Below are 20,509 nucleotides of genomic sequence, written 5' to 3'. Positions count from 1 at the left end.
CTGGGCTATCACCCTACCACGTGTTACAACAAACCCCAAAACAGGCAGTTAACTGAAAAGATGTCCAGCACTATTGAATGGGGGATGATATATGAATGAAACAGCCTGGAAAGCTGGAAACTTCTAATTTATAGTGATCCCACGCCTTTTTATTTTTATTTATTATTTATTTATTTTGGCTGTGTTGGGTCTTCGTGGCTGCATGAGGGCTTTCACTAGTTGCGGCGAGCAGGGGCTACTCTTCATTGTGGTGCACGGGCTTCTCATTGCAGTGGCTCCTCTTGTTGCGGAGCATGGGCTCTAGGTGCGTGAGCTTCAGTAGTTGCAGCACACAGGTTTAGTAGTTGGGGTGCATGGGTTCAGTAGTTGTGGCTCACAGGCTCTAGAGTTCAGGCTCAGTAGTTGCAATGCACAGGCTTAGTTGCTCTGCAGCGTGTGGCATCTTCCTGGACTAGGGATTGAACCCGTGTCCCCTGCATTGGCAGGCGGATTCTTAACCACTGCGCCAAGGCTTTTAAATGGAAAGTCATGAGATGTCCACATACTGTGCACAGTGAGCTGTACACGTATTTAAGGTGGTGTAAGATACAGCGCACTGAACTAAGGCTTGGTCGGTCTTGCCACCTTTGGTAAGTCTTTTCCATTCTCCCTGTCTTCTTACTTGACCAATAATTTGGTCAAGGGGTGAGCTTGGCTCAGTTATGAGATCTCTTCCAAATCTAAAATAATCTTTCCTGAAGAGAGCATGGTTTTGCAAACTTTGGCATTCTAAACACGAAAAAATAACTCATGTGTCTATCCAAATAGTCCTTCCTATCCTTGCTTCCCTGGGAAATTTGCCTCCTATTTTATACATTATGTAACTGTATCTGTTGAAAAAATGAACAACGTTAAGAACTTGGAGCTTGAGGGGATTTCCAGTAGTAAAGCCTAAGAAGATCCTGGTGGTCTGCCTTTTTACAATCTGCCCAAGCTCAGGTGAGCCCCGGTTCTTTCTAAGAAAGAGTTGTGTGAAGATCTGAGGTTGAGGGAGAAAACACACAAAGCCACACCTGGAATATGGATTCCTTGCGATCCTTCACCCCACGCTTCTTCTTGGAAGAAGAAGTACGCCATTCTGGCGTCACCTCACGTTTACATTGTTGAAGAAAATATTCATCCCTTCTGTCCTGTCCCTGCGGCCACAGTGCTGTTCATTCATGTCTAACAATTTATCTTGAAGCTATTGGTTATGCTCAAAGAAATCACATGTATGGAAGGATGAATGTAGACTTTTACTAATACAGGACAGACACCAGAAGGAATGCAACAGATTAAAATAACAAATGAGAACTACCCCTAATAAGGTCTGTCGGTTCAGCTTGTGCACCTTGACATAATAATATCATATCTTGGCAAGGTCAGATTTGCATTTTGTAGAATACTTCCTGTTTTCTTATTTTCTGTCTGTAGAACACAAACAGGATATAAGGAATCTACAGAAATCGTTGTTTTTCTCTTGGACTCCCAGAGAAGGACCATACTAAAGGTCAATTCTAATTCTTTTCAGGAAATGTGATTTTGTTGCAGTCCTCAGTCCTCTTTTATATCTGCTCTGGTCTGAATGTTTGTGTTCCCCTAAATTCATATGTTGAAATCCTAACTCCAAAGGTGATGGTATTAAGAGGTGGGACCTTTGGAAGCTGATTGGGTCATGAGGATGTCACCCTTGTGATTGGTATTAGTGCCCTTCTGAAACAGGCCAGAAAAACGCCCTCACTCCTTCCATTATATGAAGATATACCAGCTGTGAACCAGAAGGTGGGTTCTCACCAGACACCAAATTTGCTGGCACCTTATCTTGGCCTTCCCAGCCTCTGGAGCTGTGAGCAGTACATTTCTGCTGTTTATGATATCATATGTCTATGATATGTGTTATAGCAGCCTGAGTCAACTGAGACAGTATCTTAGTAAAGCATATAGTCATAGCAAACATTTATTGAGCATTTTAGACTGGCTACTGAGTATTTTACACACAATATTTCATATAATATTTACACCAACCCTAAGCGGTATTATCTAAGATAAGGAAACTGAGGCTTAAAAGCTTGCGTAGTATCTTTGTGCTAATAATCAGCAGAGTTGGGATTGAAGCTGGCAGTCCTAGCCAGAGCCCATGCTTTTAACTACTGCTCTGCACTGGGAAAGACCAACCTTCTGCGTCCTGAAGATACCTAAATAAAATGATCCGTGTGGTTCCCTTCTTAGGTCTGCATCACAGAGTAAGGCAGTAATGGGTGCTCAAATCCAGAGCATCAGTCCCATACATATTTAGTAAGGGCCTTTCAGGGCCTGGACCCTGCACAGGGTGCTCAGAATACACTGGGGTGAAACAGACGAGTCCCTGCTGTCAACGGGCTTGACCAGTGGAAGGATCATGGGTTAATCACACAATCTTTATACAGATCTGTAGTCACAAGCAGAGATAAATGCTGGGAAGTAGAAGGAAGGGGGACAACGTCCCTCTCCTCTGACCCCAATGGGAAAATATCTGTTTCCCATTAGATATTTTTACCTCCTCTTCCCTTTTCTACCAACTGCTATTTTAGTAGGTAAAGAGAGAGGGTCCCTCAGTACTAGGAGGGGTAGCTGCCCTTTCACGTTTGTACTGCAGAGATTTAATTAAGTAGAGAATAAATGAGAGAAGAATTAGGTAAGGGGTATTGGGTGAATCAAAGTAGGTAAACTTAATTATTTAAATATATTTAGTTTGGCTTTAATTTATTCTCTGCAAAGACCATCCATCATGGACGCTCTTTCTTTTCCAATTAATAAAAAACTAACATCGACATACTGCTTTGCAGTGTGCAAGGCCATTTCAAATCTCATCAAGGCATTGCAGCAATATTTCAAGAAGAGTGTCATTGTCACCTTTTTTACAGAAGCAGAAGCTGAGCCAATGAGAAGTTAAGTCCCTTCCACAGAATCATTCATTCCAGGAAGTGATGAGCCTGGAATTCACTTGCGCCGATGCGTATTCCCCTGACTTTTCCTTTGTTCCGTGCAGGGACCATTATTTCCATGGTCATGGGTACTAAATCCTTCTCATAGTGATTTTTTTCTAGTGTTTGCATTTTTTTTATGGGCTGCATGTAAAAGGAAGCCCTCCGTCTTCACGAAATTGTGTATAAAACATGCAGCAGAGGCAAACGTAGAGGAAACGGTGGGAGGAAATAGCATTTAGCAGGTTTTTCTCTTTTGGAAAACTTTTTGGCTGTGTTTTTGTAACAGCCAAGTATGAAATAAAAGGGGAGAAGCTGCAGGTGGGCGTCCGGGGCAGGGAGAGGAGGAACAGGTGTGAGGATGGCTGGGGTCAGCTCCATCCACCCACGGCACCCCAGAGCCCAGCTTGGTCCTTGAGAAGCCCCTGCAGGGGAAGGACCGTGTTCTCCACATTTCTTCTGTGCGGAGCTCCACTTAAACGCCAATCTCTGGACTCACTGGAGCCTCTGCTTCCTGCCTGGTAAGCACCCAGCACCAGGCACCTCACCGTCCATCACCTGTCACACTTTATTACAATTACTTATGTTCTTCCCTCCCCAGACACCTGTGCTGTCCTCTTCAGAGGTGTGCTCCTTGGTGCCTGACACATAGCAAGTGGCCAATAAATGTTTCATGAATGAACTTTCAAGAAACAATAAAATTCCCAAGTTCCAGAATAAATTGTCTGTTATTGGGGGTGCTGTTTGAATGAAAAAATTAGTTTTCAGGTCATGAGATACCTTCCCTCTAATAGTCTAATCATTTCTGTGACATTTCACTGCCTGATCCACATTTGATCTAAGCTACTTAATGTCTTCACCCTCTTTTCTTGCTGAAACATTTTTTCCCGCACAGGTTGTAGAAGACGGACTGGTGTAATCATGAAAACTGAAACCTCATACTCTCAAGGATAGGTTGATGTGCTAACATTGGTGCCAAGTACAGGGAAGAGATGCAAACTGCCCCTCTGCAGTGAGTCCAGAGGGGGCAAGTCCTACCCATGCCCATAACAGGAGTGAGATATCTTAAATGCTGAAGTAAACGTGTTTAACGATGGTTCTGATGCAAGGGGAGAGCTTCTATCTGCCTGGGAAATCAGGGAGACAGCACCAGGCAGGTGGGACTTCTTATACTGGGCACTGAAGCATGGGTAGGAGTTCACCAGGCAGAGGGGAGTGGACTGGGGTCAGAGTGGAAGAGCTCTCTGGGCAGATGCATCTTTGTGTGCGAAGGCAGGGGGGCCAGGAAGCAACGCATCTTTATGGTTTTGCTGCTGTGCATCTACTAAATGTGCAGAAGGAGGCTGAAAAGTTGAACTAGGACTGGATCCTAATTGGCTTAGCTAGCTTCCTGTGGAGTAGATTTCTTCCGTAGGCAATGAGGAATCACTGAAAAATACTGAGTGAAGGGCAGTCGTGATTGATTTGCCTTTTATGGGAAGAGGACCACTCTTTTGTAATGTGGAGGGTGAATCGTGGAGTCTGTGGAGTGGGGAGGGATATGGAGTTTGCAAGATCTTCCCACTATGAAGCTATTAACAGTAGCCCCGGAACAAGGCAGTGGATGCCTGACCCAGTACGATGCAATGAAAGGAAGGGACAAATTGGAGATGCATTGAAAGATGCATCAGTAACACATTAGGACCAGCTGACTGTGGGGATGATGGACAGGGAACAGCCCGAGACAGTCTGGCTCAGAGCCCTGGGTACCAGTCACCAAGAAGGGGTTGTGTTGAACCGTCTCATACCAAAAGCTTAAAAAAATGGCCCAGCATATAGAAAAGTACCCTTGCGGCACCCCCTGCCTATGTATTATTTTCCCTTTCTAAAGAAGATGAAACTAACACAATGCTCAGAGATGTTAAGTAACTTAGCCAAGGCCACACAGCTCATCCCTGGCAGGACCAGGATTCAAATCCAGGTCTGCCCAGCTTGAAGCCCATGCTGTGAGGAGGTGCTCTACCCGCGGGGGAGGGGCTGCCCCACGTGACAGATGCACTGGCTGGTGAGGAGCCTCTGGCAAGCCTGGTGGGCACCGAAGGAGAGAAGAGAGCGCCATGGCTTTCCAGGGTAACGGGGGAGAGGGGGCCTTTGCATTTAATTTTTTAGATTTTATTTATTTATCGATTTATTTTTTTTGCGGTACGTGGGCCTCTCACTGCTGTGGCCTCTCCCGTTGCAGAGCACAGGCTCCGGACGCGCAGGCTCAGTGGCCATGGCTCACGGGCCCAGTCGCTCCGCGGCATGCGGGATCTTCCCGGACCGGGGCACGAACCCGTGTCCCTTTCATCGGCAGGCGGACTCTCAACCACTGCGCCACCAGGGAAGCCCTCTCTACTACCTTTTGAATAAATAAACATTAAGAAATAGTTTTTATGTGATTATTATTATATTTAATTCAAAAGAGGCAACACATGTTTAATGCTACATCTTATAAAAATCCTAAACTGAATTTCAGAAAAGGTGATGTTAATGTATTTTCATAAATATGCACAATTTGTTTCAAATGTACCCCCCCACCACCGCCATAGCCAACCCCTTGTCAAAATCCATGCTTGTACATTCACAGGCTAGGTTTCTGGGGAGCCATCAGGTGCTTGGATGCCCGTTGGCAGGAGTGATCACAGGACCCTGCGTACACCAGCTGGACCTCAGGGACACCTGCTAAGCGTTTTCTAGATGCGATCCTGCCCTTCTGCACCCAGGCGTGGAGTGACTTGGCTCTCTGATCTTTTGCTCAGGAACCCTGGAGCACGCAGCACATCCCAGCACTGTTCTCTGCCTTCTGTGGCCTCTTGGTTGCGCTTTCCTACCATCTGAGCAGACAGAGCAGCGACCCCTCTGTGCTCCTGTGAGTAACGCAGACACACACACCACACGCAGACACACACACCACACACAGACACACAGACACACAGACACACACACCACACACACCACACAGACACACAGACACACACACCACACAGACACACACACACCACACAGACACACACCACCACACACAGACACACCACACACACCACACACACACACCCCCACACACACACCCCACACACACACCACACACACACACACACACCACACACACACCACACACACCACACACACACCACACACACCACACACACACACACACAGACACAGACACACACACCACACACACCACACAGACACACACCACCACACACACCACACACACACACACCCCACACACCCCCCACACACACACACCACACACACACCCACACACACAGACACAGACACACACACCACACACACCACACAGACACACACCACCACACACACCACACACACACACACCCCACACACCCCCCACACACACACACCACACACACACCCACACACACAGACACAGACACACACACCACACACACCACACAGACACACACCACCACACACACCACACACACACACACCCCACACACCCCCCACACACACACACCACACACACACCCACACACACAGACACAGACACACACACCACACACACCACACAGACACACACCACCACACACACCACACACACACACACCCCACACACCCCCCACACACACACACCACACACACACCCACACACACAGACACAGACACACACACCACACACACCACACAGACACACACCACCACACACACCACACACACACACACCCCACACACCCCCCACACACACACACCACACACACACCCACACACACAGACACAGACACACACACCACACACACCACACAGACACACACCACCACACACACCACACACACACACACCCCACACACCCCCCACACACACACACCACACACACACCCACACACACAGACACAGACACACACACCACACACACCACACAGACACACACCACCACACACACCACACACACACACACCCCACACACCCCCCACACACACACACCACACACACACCCACACACACAGACACAGACACACACACCACACACACCACACAGACACACACCACCACACACACCACACACACACACACCCCACACACCCCCCACACACACACACCACACACACACCCACACACACAGACACAGACACACACACCACACACACCACACAGACACACACCACCACACACACCACACACACACACACCCCACACACCCCCCACACACACACACCACACACACACCCACACACACAGACACAGACACACACACCACACACACCACACAGACACACACCACCACACACACCACACACACACACACCCCACACACCCCCCACACACACACACCACACACACACCCACACACACAGACACAGACACACACACCACACACACCACACAGACACACACCACCACACACACCACACACACACACACCCCACACACCCCCCACACACACACACCACACACACACCCACACACACAGACACAGACACACACACCACACACACCACACAGACACACACCACCACACACACCACACACACACACACCCCACACACCCCCCACACACACACACCACACACACACCCACACACACAGACACAGACACACACACCACACACACCACACAGACACACACCACCACACACACCACACACACACACACCCCACACACCCCCCACACACACACACCACACACACACCCACACACACAGACACAGACACACACACCACACACACCACACAGACACACACCACCACACACAGACACACCACACACACCACACACACCACCACACACACACACACACACACACCACACACACCCCACACACACACCACACACACACACACACACCACACACATACCACACACAGACACACACACCACACACACACACACACCACACACACACACACACACAGACACAGACACACACACCACACATACCACACAGACACACACACCACACACAGACACACACACCACACACACACACACAGACACAGACACACACACCACACACACCACACAGACACACACCACCACACACACCACACACACACACACAGACACAGACACACACACCACACACACCACACAGACACACACCACCACACACACCACACACACACACACAGACACAGACACACACACCACACACACCACACAGACACACACCACCACACACACCACACACACACACACAGACACAGACACACACACCACACACACCACACAGACACACACCACCACACACACCACACACACACACACAGACACAGACACACACACCACACACACCACACAGACACACACCACCACACACACCACACACACACACACAGACACAGACACACACACCACACACACCACACAGACACACACCACCACACACACCACACACACACACACAGACACAGACACACACACCACACACACCACACAGACACACACCACCACACACACCACACACACACACACAGACACAGACACACACACCACACACACCACACAGACACACACCACCACACACACCACACACACACACACAGACACAGACACACACACCACACACACCACACAGACACACACCACCACACACACCACACACACACACACAGACACAGACACACACACCACACACACCACACAGACACACACCACCACACACACCACACACACACACACAGACACAGACACACACACCACACACACCACACAGACACACACCACCACACACACCACACACACACACACAGACACAGACACACACACCACACACACCACACAGACACACACCACCACACACACCACACACACACACACAGACACAGACACACACACCACACACACCACACAGACACACACCACCACACACACCACACACACACACACAGACACAGACACACACACCACACACACCACACAGACACACACCACCACACACACCACACACACACACACAGACACAGACACACACACCACACACACCACACAGACACACACCACCACACACACCACACACACACACACAGACACAGACACACACCACACACACACACCACACACACCACAACACACACACACACACCACATAGACACACCACACACAGACACACACATACCACACACACACCACACACACACAGACACACACACCACAACATACACACAACACACACACACACACACACACACAGCTGTCCCCTGGTCCTGCAGCCTTGCTCTCTCATCCAGAGCTCATGCTGCCTGGACTCTTTCTCGTTAAACTAGCTGGTCCCTGGGTGATGGTGGGAGAAATGCAGGACCGACCGGAAATGAATGAAAATCAGAGGTCAAGTTCTAGGGCACATTTAACCTTTGCTCTGGTGCTTTTGGAGTGAAATTCTCAAGGCCAGGAACAGATGACCTCTTGCACCCAAGCCCTGTCTTTGACTTTCCCTCGGTGAGTCATACGAGAAGCACCAACCTTCGCAAGTACCCTCTCTGGGTCCACAAAGTGGCATCGCTGCCTTTATGCCAGGCAGCTGCCCTGGGCAGACTAGACTGGCATCTCTGAAAGGAAAAGTTTTGTTCTGTTGGGTTTTGCTCTTAGTATGGCAGTGCCCTCTGGATTTAAAGTGAAGTGTGTGCCAAAGTTTTAAAAGGCATTTAATAATAACGCTTAGTCCCTTGAGAATATACTTTCCAGTCTTCCCTTTATTTGTTATCTTTCAAGTTTTTGATAAACATGCACTTTGGAACTGAAAACCCTTTATGTGATGCCATAGTTTCAGGGACCAGTCAATCAATCCAGTTAGTCAATCAATCAACTCATGTAACTTCTCCACACTTAACGGGAGATATTGACTTAAGATAACCATAACTGTTTGGGGGGCCGAAAAATTATAATTTTAGGCCGTGAGGTACAGGAAGATGAAAGGCGTGGAAAATGGGGAAAGGTTAAATGTTGATGGCACAAATTTTCTTATAAAATATTGTTCTGTATTTTGGTCTGGCCGAAATAGAGGATCTCCGTGAGCTTAGCTAGCAGTTGGCAGTCGGGGGTACCGATACCTCCTGTGGTCCTCAACAGCTTTACAGTAAGTCCCCTACACAGGAACCATCAAGTTGCGAACTTTCAAAGATGCAAACGTGTGTTCGCATGTCCAATCACGTCAGGCGTGCATGAAATGGCAGCTTGCCCTCTGTCTCCTATTGCTGACGATCCTTCAGCTCTACCATCTCCCACCTCCTCTCCCTACCCCAGTCAGTACCTCTTCTTGCCTGTTCACTCGATACCCACCCCAGTATGCCAGCTGTTGTACTGGACTACTGTACTTTTCAAGGGACTGTACTGTAAGATTAAAAATGTTTTCTTTATTTTTTTGTGTCTTTTTTTAATGTATTATTTGTGTGAAAATTATTATAACCCTATTACAGTACAGTCCTGGATAGCCGATTGTGTTAGTTGGGTACCTAGGCTAACTTTGTTGGACTTAGGAATACCCTCTCGGAACGGAACTCGTTCGTATGTAGGGGACTTACTGTAATCAGGATGGAATTTGAAGTTCAACCGTTGTCTTTGTGGTCACTTGAACACGCACCTCTTTTTCTTTATTACGAGTTATCTAAAGGAGAGAGCGCTGGCTTTTGTCATTTGTGAGTGTGAGGTCTGAGGTGAAGCTGTTTACCTCAAACCTTGGAATAGGCACATATTTTAAAAAGTAAAACCTGTGTGTGTTTTTCCCTTTTCAGGTCCTTTATTCAGTGCAGATTGCTTCATAAGTTTTTACATCAAAATCTGGAAGAGTTGGCTGCAGACCCTCTCCCCAGGAAGATGAAAGATTCTGTGGTGAGACATTTGTGTTGTATAATGTATGCAGGGGCACCACTTGACTTGCTGTGGAATAGACCATGAGCTGCCTGCCCAGTGTGGACCCTTTGAGCCTTTGGAAGGTGGATGCTGTGCACACCTGCCACAGGTGCTCACTTGGTCCTCAACTGATGCAGTTTGCCTGGATATTCAAATGAGCCCTGTTCAGACAATTCCGCCCACTGCTAGCCCCAAGCAGCAGGTGGGATGGGCGTGAAGAAAAGCTTGTCAATTAAACATTCAGCCAAACTGCATTCTTTTTTTTTTTTTTTTTTTTTTTTTTTTTGTTCTGTACGCGGGCCTCTCACTGTTGTGGCCTCTCCTGTTGCAGAGCACAGGCTCCGGATGCGCAGGCTCAGCGGCCATGGCTCACGGGCCCAGCCGCTCCACGGCATGTGGGATCTTCCCGGACCGGGGCACGAACCCGTGTCCCCTGCATCGGCAGGTGGACTCTCAACCACTGCGCCACCAGGGAAGCCCCAAACTGCATTCTTGATGTGCCCTGCCCACCCCACTACCACTCTCCTCTCCACATCCTTGCCTTAGCCTCGTGCTGAGCTCAGGGAACTCTTTCCTGGGTCTTTGGGTTCAAGGTTGACATCTGTAAATCCCTTGGGAGGGGCGCTTGGGCTTTAGACTTATGTCTGGGATGTTGCGGAAGGAGCCACCGTATTGGTTGGAGCACAGGAGAGGAAAAGGAAGGAGGAAAAGAAGGAAGAAAGAAAGAAATAAAAGGTTGTGAAAGAATGATGCTTTCTCTGTTCACCAGGGAAATGGCTTGGAGCAGGTATATCTCTTTGGTATCAACGTCCAAACCTTAATAGTTTGAAAAGCAATGCTCATTGGTCACATAATCTCCCATTCGAGTACTGAGCTTGGAGCAGTCTGCTGTCTCCCAGCCATGCTTTTTCTGTATTTTTAAGAATGACAGATCAAAGGGAAAGCAGTTAATGGGCTATTGATTGCGAGCGCCTCTAGGAGCCTTGTCTCATTTGTCCTGGTCTCCACAGTATCTGTGCCTCATGCCTAGTGGATGCTCAGTACATTCCGTTGAATTTAGATGAGTTAAATTACAATCCACCATTTCGAGACAATATGCAAGACTCATAGCCAACATGATAGCATTTAAAAGAATTCATGCTCAGACCTCTGTGCCTTTGAGTGTGGTTACAATTCAAGCTAAAGCATTGAGGCTTGTCTGTCACCAAAGGGAATGAAAACACAAATCACTAGGAATAAGAGTTCGTTAATTGCTGAATTAATTTTTTCCTTCTAGTTTTATTGAGGTATAATTGACATTCAGCACTGTGTAATTGTGTCATAAAGGCTGAGATACACTTGAAAGCAAGGTGTGAGGTGAAGCTTCCAGAGCTGATGAGATGGCAGATAACAGAGAAGACATTTGACATTCAAAAGTAGCATCAACAACCTGACCTCTAATATTTATACCAGGAAACTTAGAGGGACGAGATCAAACTCACATTCCCAGATCGATTTCTGTGAAAGTCCTGGGGGGCCCGAAGTCTACCCAAGAGTTTCCCATGGATATTTGAAAGAACTATCCCCACAGATGTTCCTTGATTTCATGAATGATGAAGATGCTTTCTCATTTATTGCAGTAAAAATAATGTATAAATTACAATGAAATCTGACAAGAAATTTGCCTAGCAGACATTTCATTAGCATGATTAGTCGTGATGGTTTAGGTGGTTTCCTTACTTGGTTTTAATATACTTTGAAATGCTTTGTACCATGTAGAGCACATACCTTGTAGGTGATTTAATATGATGTGTGTGTTCATCTCTCTGAAAAGTCTTCTCATCTAATTATAATATTTTCACGAGGCTGTCAGGTTCATCTTTTACATTTTGATGTATAATACCTTTCATGTCATCGTGCAGGGATGAAATTTCCCTCCTTGTTTCTGATTTTGTTTCTTTATGTCTCTCTCTGGCTCTCTTATTCTCTCTTTGTCTCTCTCTCTCTCTCTGTCTCTGTCTCTCTTCCCTTACATTTTAGTTTATATGAGAAACCCCTAGGGAGCCTCATTTGATCTGTTTTGCAGCCTTTTCTTCTATTCTGAGCCACTTGGTCTGGGGCAGGGCCTGGGGATCTGCATATTTATGAGACTGTCCACCCAGGTGATTCTGTTCAGGGGACCCACAGACTGTGCTTTAAGGGACATTGATCTAGAAATGGAGATAACCAGAGCTCTGTCAGTGGGTTTATTCTATATGAGCAGCACAGGTTATGCACACAAAGTTTATTACCACAGTTCAATGGTTAATAAAAATATAAACTTTCCACTAGTGGTTTGCCAGGTTAGTCGTTTTCCATATGCCTTATTAGCACGGTCTTTCCGTTTGTACCCTCACTCATTTTCATCACTTTCAATGTTTTTTTTTTAATAGATCTTTATTGGAGTATAATTGCTTCACAATACCGTGTTAGTTTCTGTTGCACAGCAAAGTGAATCAGCCATGTGCATACACATGTCCCCATATCCCCTCCCTCTTGAGCCTCCCTCCCACCCTCCCTAGCCCACCCCTCTAGGTCATCGCAAAGCACCAAGCTCATTTCCCCGTGCTATGCTGCTGCTTCCCACTAGCTCACTATCGCATTCAGATTTGTTATTTTCATTGTATCTAGAGACAAACAAGCAAACAACATTAATTTTTATCTGTATTATTCAGACAGCTTCTTTCAAACAATTGGTTGTATCACATAGATTTTTCTAGCCCCATGCTGTCTAAATCTGCTGGGTATGTAGTGTTGGATCAGGGCTTCTTAAACTTCTTTTTAGGGTTGGAGCATGAAGTGTTACATAAAATGCCACAGTGGATTTAAAACATTCTGTGTATTAAGAGCTAATAGAGTTATTAGCTAATCGTGCATGGATTTATCATTAAAATAGGCAACAAAACATTAATTTTATTGAATAGTGTTTTACAAATTCTGGCTAATGTTAAATCCTGAAAGAGAAAGAAGTGTAGATTACATTATTACATACGTAAAGAATGCATATGATTAATAAGAGAATTCATAAATACCACCAGAGACAAAAAAAAAATCAGAAATACAAGAGCATTCTAACATATCAGAAGTAACCCTAGAAGATATAACGAAAACATGGTTGCACTCACGATAGCAACAAAAAATATGAGTTGATAATAGAATGATTTTAACAAGTAGTGTCAGAAATAAAGAAAGCTACAGCAGTCTATTAAAATGTAAATGAAGTTCTGAATAAGTGGTGATAAACAGACATAACCTGATTTTGTATGGGAAGGCTGAAATTTCTTAAATGCCAATTCTTTCTAATAAATATATAGGTTTACTATAGTTCAAGACAGTTCTGAAGGAATTATATTCACAACTTGGGGAAATAATTCTAAGGTTCATTTAGAGGTACAGCAGTTAATAATAACTTAAAAAATCTGAAAAAGAAGAATAAGAAAGAGGAACTTAGCACTTTGAGGTTTAAAGTACATTATAAAGATTGAGTAATCAGGAAAAAATATGAGACTCACCCAAGATTAGAGAATGGGGTTAGTGAGTCAGTAAAACACAGAAAAGAGACAAATTATTTATATGAATGTATTATGTGAAAATTAAATGTCACAATCAAGAATTGATTATTCAGTGTATGGTGCTGAAGTAGTTCTTTAGTAGTGGGATGTGAAGAAGAATTTCATGTGCTAATCCCTCCCCAGACACTAAGTTAGAGAGAGGGAAGGAGAGATCAAATGATACCTTTCCATCTCTGGTATTTTCCATCTCTGGTATATTGTTATTATAACCAGACTCTGCTGATTAATACTGAAAATTCTGAATAAAATACAAAAAAGTCTTAGGAAGATGGGATTAACATATACACACTACTATATATAAAATAGATAATAAACAAGGACCTACTGTAGAGCACAGGGAACTATACTCAAAACTTTGTAATAATCTATAAGTGAAAAAATCTGAAAAAGAAAATACATATATACATATATGAATCACTTTGCTGTACACCTGAGATTAGCATGACATTGTAAATCAACTATAGTTCAATAAAATAAAATAAAATGAAAAAAATCTTTCTTAAATGTGACAAAAAACTGACAAAATAATAAGGAATTATCAAGTCAGAATTTAAGTGAAAAAGGGAACCTTCACATCTGCCTAACCAGGGGACCTTGAGCATTGGTTTTCAGCCCTCCAACTGTGGGGAAGAGAAATGAAAGCCCAAGCCTGCCAAAGTGGGTGTCCAAGGGGAGACTATCTGCTCATCAACCTGGGACACTAAGGGCCCACTCTCAGTGGAAGAATGAACCAGAAGGAATCCATTCCACCCTCCACAGTGCCAGGGGAATGCAAGCAAACTCGCTCCAAGGTTGAACAAAAGAATCATTTCCATTGATTTGCAGTACAAGTGCTAATATCTGGATGGTACAAACCCCCTCAATTTATGAATGTAGCTTAAAGTGGCCCCCGACTAGAAATACCTCACGACAAAAAAACAAAAACACAAACACATGACTCCTCTCTAAAGGATTCCTTCCTCCTAGGTCTCCAAGCATTCCCAAAACCAATTTTCTAAGGGATATGAGCAGCTTTCAATAAAAAATTTAAAACTACACAGAAAAACAAAGAGCCAGCAGAAGTAGGTTTGCAAACACTTCAGATATTGGAAGGATCAGATGTAGATTTGAAACAACTCTACTTACTGTGTTTAAAGAAATAAAAGTCTTAAAATTTATAGACAACAGAAAATATAGCAAATGATCCAGAATGTTTGAAAGAGAACCAGAGAGTCCTTCCTAAACAAACAAAATGAAGCAATTAAAGTAAACACACACACACACACACACACACACACATATGGGAGATTAGATACCTCTGAAGAGAGAATTAGTGAACTGAAAGATCAAGACAGAAGAAAGTATCCAGAATGCAACACTGATAGACAAAAAATTAGGAAATATGAAACAGAGATGCAGAGGCATGAAGGATGGAGTAAGAAGATATACTATATATCTAATCAGAATTCCAGAAAAAAGGGAGAGAGACTGAAGCATAATGAATATTTGATGAGATAATATTTGACTATTTACCATAACTGATGAAAGACACTGATCAGAGATTTAAGAATTCTGGTGAGGGCTTCCCTGGTGGCACAGTGGTTGAGAGTCCACCTGCCGATGCAGGGGACGCGGGTTCGTGCCCCGGTCCAGGAAGATCCCACATGCCGCAGAACGGCTGGGCCCGTGGGCCATGGCCGCTGAGCCTGCGCGTCCGGAGCCTATGCTCCGTGACGGGAGAGGCCACGGCACTGAGAGGCCCGCGTACCGCAAAAAAACAAACAAAAAGAATTCTGGTGAATCATAAGCAGGATAAATTAAAGAAGAATCCACAATGAACAAAACATAGTGAAACTGCAGTACACCAAAGATACAGACTATCTTAAATTGGTTAAACAGAATGAACAGATTACATGCAAATGAATGACAGCCTCAATGCTCCATTATCAAAAGCAATAGTAGAAACTGGAAGACAACTTGATAGATTTGAAGTACTGTAAAGCAAATAACTGCCAAGCTAGAGTTCTATGCCCAGTGAAAATATCTTTCAAGAATGAGGACAGGGCTTCCCTGGTGGCGCAGTGGTTGAGAGTCCGCCTACCGATGCAGGGGACACAGGTTCGTGCCCCGGTCCGGGAAGATCCCACATGCTGTGGAGCGGCTGGGCCCGTGAGCCATGGCCACTGAGCCTGTGCATCCAGAGCCTGTGCTCCACAACGGGAGGGGCCACAACAGTGAGAGGCCCGTGTACCCCAAAAAAAAAAAAAAAAAAAAAAAAAGAATGAGGACAAAATAAAAATATTTTAGAAAAATGCTGAGAGATTCTCACTGAATGTAATTCTGAAGGACAGTGTTCAACAGAAAGTGATCTCAGATGGTCTAATTTGCAAGAAAGCACAAAGAGAAGAGAAAGTGGCAAATACATTAGTAAATCTAAATAAAGTTCAACTGTATAAAACCGTAGTGAGTGTATGGTTGGCTTAAAAAATGTAAAGTAGAATTGAAATATGTGAGTACAATAACATACAAGTTTGGATGGGAGGAGAAATGGACTCCAAGACTTGAAAGTTCTTAGTCATGTCCAGAAGATGAATTAAAATATTGATTAAATTTAGACTGTGATAAGTTAAGCCTGCATGTTGGGTTGTCTAGTATAACTACTAAAGGAATAGAAACAAAGCATGTAAGTTCCAACCCTGTATAGAAGGAAAAAAGGAATGAAAAAAATAAAGTTCTTCTAAGTAACAAAATATAATAGGACTCCTCTGTTACACTATACTTAAAAGTCAATTCCAGATGGATCATACACCTAAATATGAGAGGACAAATCCTGAAAGCACTTAGAATCATAATGAAGGAAATTATCTTTATATCAGGGTAGGAAAAATTTTTTAAAATAACACAAAAATTCAAATTCATTAAAATTATGACCTTTGATTTATCAAATAATACAGAAAAAAAGACTTAAAAAAACAAGCCACAGAATGGGAAACAACTTTTAGAATATATATAGTTGATAAAGCACTAGTGTCATGATGAAACATAAAATTCCTATAAATCATTAAGAAAGCCATATATCTCAATTAAAAGTGGGTAAATATAAATGGCTAAAACATGACTATATATGCAATCTAATTACTAATCAGGAAACTCCAACCTAAAACCACACTGAGTTACCATTTCACACCAACCAGACTGACAAAAAATTAAAGTTCTCACAATACTAAGTGTTGACAAAAGTGTGGCACAAGGGAACTCTCACGCACTGCTGGTGGTAGTGTAAATTCGTATATCTGTTTTGGAAGCAGTCTGGTATTATAAAATTGAAGCTACATATACACTACAGCCAGCAATTCTATTTCTAAATACATATTTACCCTGGAGCAAATCTTGAACATTTGTACCAAAATACACATATAAGATTGCTCATCATAGAATTTGTTCATAAGAGCCCCACACTGAAGCCACTAGAAATTCCACCCACAGTAGAATGTCCCCTTCAGCAAAGGAAAAGACCTTACTAGAGCTATATATGGTGAATTTTAACCACACAACGTTGAGCAAAGGAAGCAAGACGCAAACAGATACGTACAGTATGGTGCCATCTGTTGGGGAGAAGTACACAAACTAAGCTGCGTACGGTTACAAACATAAATAGCAAACATTCTCTTTTTTAAAGCAAGAAAATGATTTTCATCAATCAGGATAGTTGATAGGGAACCCCAAGAGGGGAAAGAAGGATTTATGATCAGGGAACCACATACAAGGGGCTTTTTGGGGGCTGGGAATGCTAGATTTCCTTCAACCAGGAGGTGGTCACTGAGGCATTCACTTTACAATTATTCTTAAATTGTACATACTTATTTTATACATTTTTCTGTATGCATGGCTTGCGTTTTTAAAAATGTAAAAGAAATTTTCAATAAAGAGCATGAAATAAAATCAAACATTTATTCAAATTCAAGAAAGCAAATGATTTTCCAGACCATGGAATCTATAAGATAAAAATAACACACACGTGCGTGCGTGCACACACACACAGATTTGAGTGCATAAAAATTTTAATTTCTATATGTAAAAAAGGGCAATAAAATGCAAATAATTTGGTAAAAATATTTGTTACGAATTTGGTAAAAGTTAAGTATCTTTCTTGTACCAACTACTTTTATAATTTGATTTTTAAACTCTATAAGCAAATGATATTAATATGTACATTTCATTTAGGAACAGTATTTAGTAGGTAAATGTATGAAGTATATTTACACTTATTATAAATAAAGAAATGCAAGTTAAAATAAGATGGCATTTTTTGTTCCACTCAATTAGCACAGGATAAACTAATGATATTGCCAATTGTGACAAGATGAGATCTCTTAGACATTGTATTTGTGTAAATTATTACAATCATCTGGTAAGGCATAATTTATCAAGAATTGTGAAATATTCATAATCTATGATATAGTAAATCTGTCATAGATTTTCTAGAGAATGAATTCAAAATATGAAAAAAGAATTAGTTGCAAAAAGATAATGATTGCAGCATACTTCATTAGGGTAAAAAATGGAAGACAACGTAATATCTAGCAGTTAGGAGAAGTTTGCATTCAGTTTCATTCACTAAATTAATACTTTGAGTGTCCACTATGACACTGTTTTGTGTATGTATGGGTGTGTCTGTGTATGGCATTACAAGATGAAAAATTATTTAGCCAGTAAGATACTGTTAGTAAGTCTATACAATAATATTTATAATGGTTACAAAAGAAACTTTTGTTTCTTTTGTAAATTATATGTACACTAAGATTGGACCTTTGTGAAACATTCATAGAAAAGCCATGTACATTTGTGTTTACAGCTAGAACTATGATTCAGCATCCACAGGCAAAAATACTGGCCCAGAAAACACAGCAACAATCTCTGAGGTCCAGGTGTCTTTCAAGGTTCCTTTTGAAAAATATTTTCAAGAATACAATTTTTGGAGCAAAATAATATCTGCTCTTTGGTGGCTGTAGGAAAAGAGGGAGTCATTTCCTTTTTATTTTGCTGATGTTACTTTCACCAATATTAAGAGTCATCTATATTTTTATTCCTTGGCACCACGAGGAAAAAGCTCAGTAATTACCATCTGCCATCTCCTTTGGTGAGTCTGTTCAAAACTTTTGCCCATGTGCAGCTAGGAATGGGGTAGGGAAGAGTTGTTGGACTTCTTATCGATTAGTAAAGTTCTTTATATATTATAGATAAAAGTCTTTTGTTGGAACATGTTTTGCAAATGTTTTTTTCCCAAGCTTTGCCTTGCCTTTTCATTCTATAACAAAGTCTTTTGAAGAACAGATGTTTTAAATTTTCATAAAATTCAAATTACGACTTTTTTTTCTTTTATAATTCCAGCTTCTAGTGTCCTATTTAAGAAAGCTTTGCCAAACCCAAGGTCACTAAGATTTCCTCTTATGTTTTCTTTGAAAAATTCGATAGTGTAACTTAGATTTATGAGGCAGGTTGAGTTAATTTTTGTACGTGATGTGAGGTAAGTGTAAAGGAGCTTTTTGTTGTTTTGTTTTTGTAGATGGCTATTCAACTGCTCCAGAACCATTCGTTAAAAAGATTTATCCTCTACCTTATTTTAGGGAAAGGTGCCATTTTACCTTGACCTCTTTGTATTTTTTTTAATAATTAATTTTATTTATTTATCTTTGTCTGTGTTGGGTCTTCGTTGCTGTGCGGGCTTTCTCTAGCTGTGGCGAGTGGGGGCTACTCTTCGTTGCAGCGTGCGGGATTCTCATTGTGGTGGCTTCTCTTGTGGTGGAGTGTGGACTCTAGGCACGTGGCTTCAGTAGTTGTGGCACATGGGCTCAGTAGTTGTGGCTTTTGGGCTCTAGAGCGCACGCTCAGTAGTTGTGGTGCACGGGCTTAATTGCTCCGTGGCCTGTGGGATCTTCCTAGACTGGGGATTGAACCCGTGTTCCCTGCATTGGCAGGCAGATTCTTAACCACTGTGCCACCAGGGAAGTCCCGACCTCTTTGTTTAAAATCAGTTGGTTATTTACATGTTGGTTTATTTATGGACGCTTTATTCTGTTCAGTTAACCTTGATGTATGTTTTGTGCCAATACCATCAATACCTGAT

At 43.3% G+C, this 20,509-nt stretch overlaps 1 protein-coding gene across 1 annotated transcript in view; it reads left to right on the top strand.

The window, feature by feature from the left end:
• Positions 1 to 20,509, top strand: part of PCNX2 (pecanex 2) — a 263,859-nt gene that overhangs the window by 98,543 nt on the left and 144,807 nt on the right. The window contains exons 16-17 of the mRNA XM_024738160.1: positions 5,762 to 5,871; positions 10,696 to 10,792. Of these exons, the coding sequence (XP_024593928.1) occupies positions 5,762 to 5,871; positions 10,696 to 10,792 (207 nt within the window). The remainder of the gene's footprint in view (positions 1 to 5,761; positions 5,872 to 10,695; positions 10,793 to 20,509) is intronic.

Source organism: Neophocaena asiaeorientalis, unplaced genomic scaffold (genome assembly GCF_003031525.2).
Source record: "Neophocaena asiaeorientalis asiaeorientalis breed wild unplaced genomic scaffold, Neophocaena_asiaeorientalis_V1.1 scaffold436, whole genome shotgun sequence".
In the NCBI taxonomy this organism is placed as follows: Eukaryota; Metazoa; Chordata; class Mammalia; order Artiodactyla; family Phocoenidae; genus Neophocaena; species Neophocaena asiaeorientalis.
This window is presented reverse-complemented; position numbering and strand designations above follow the sequence as displayed.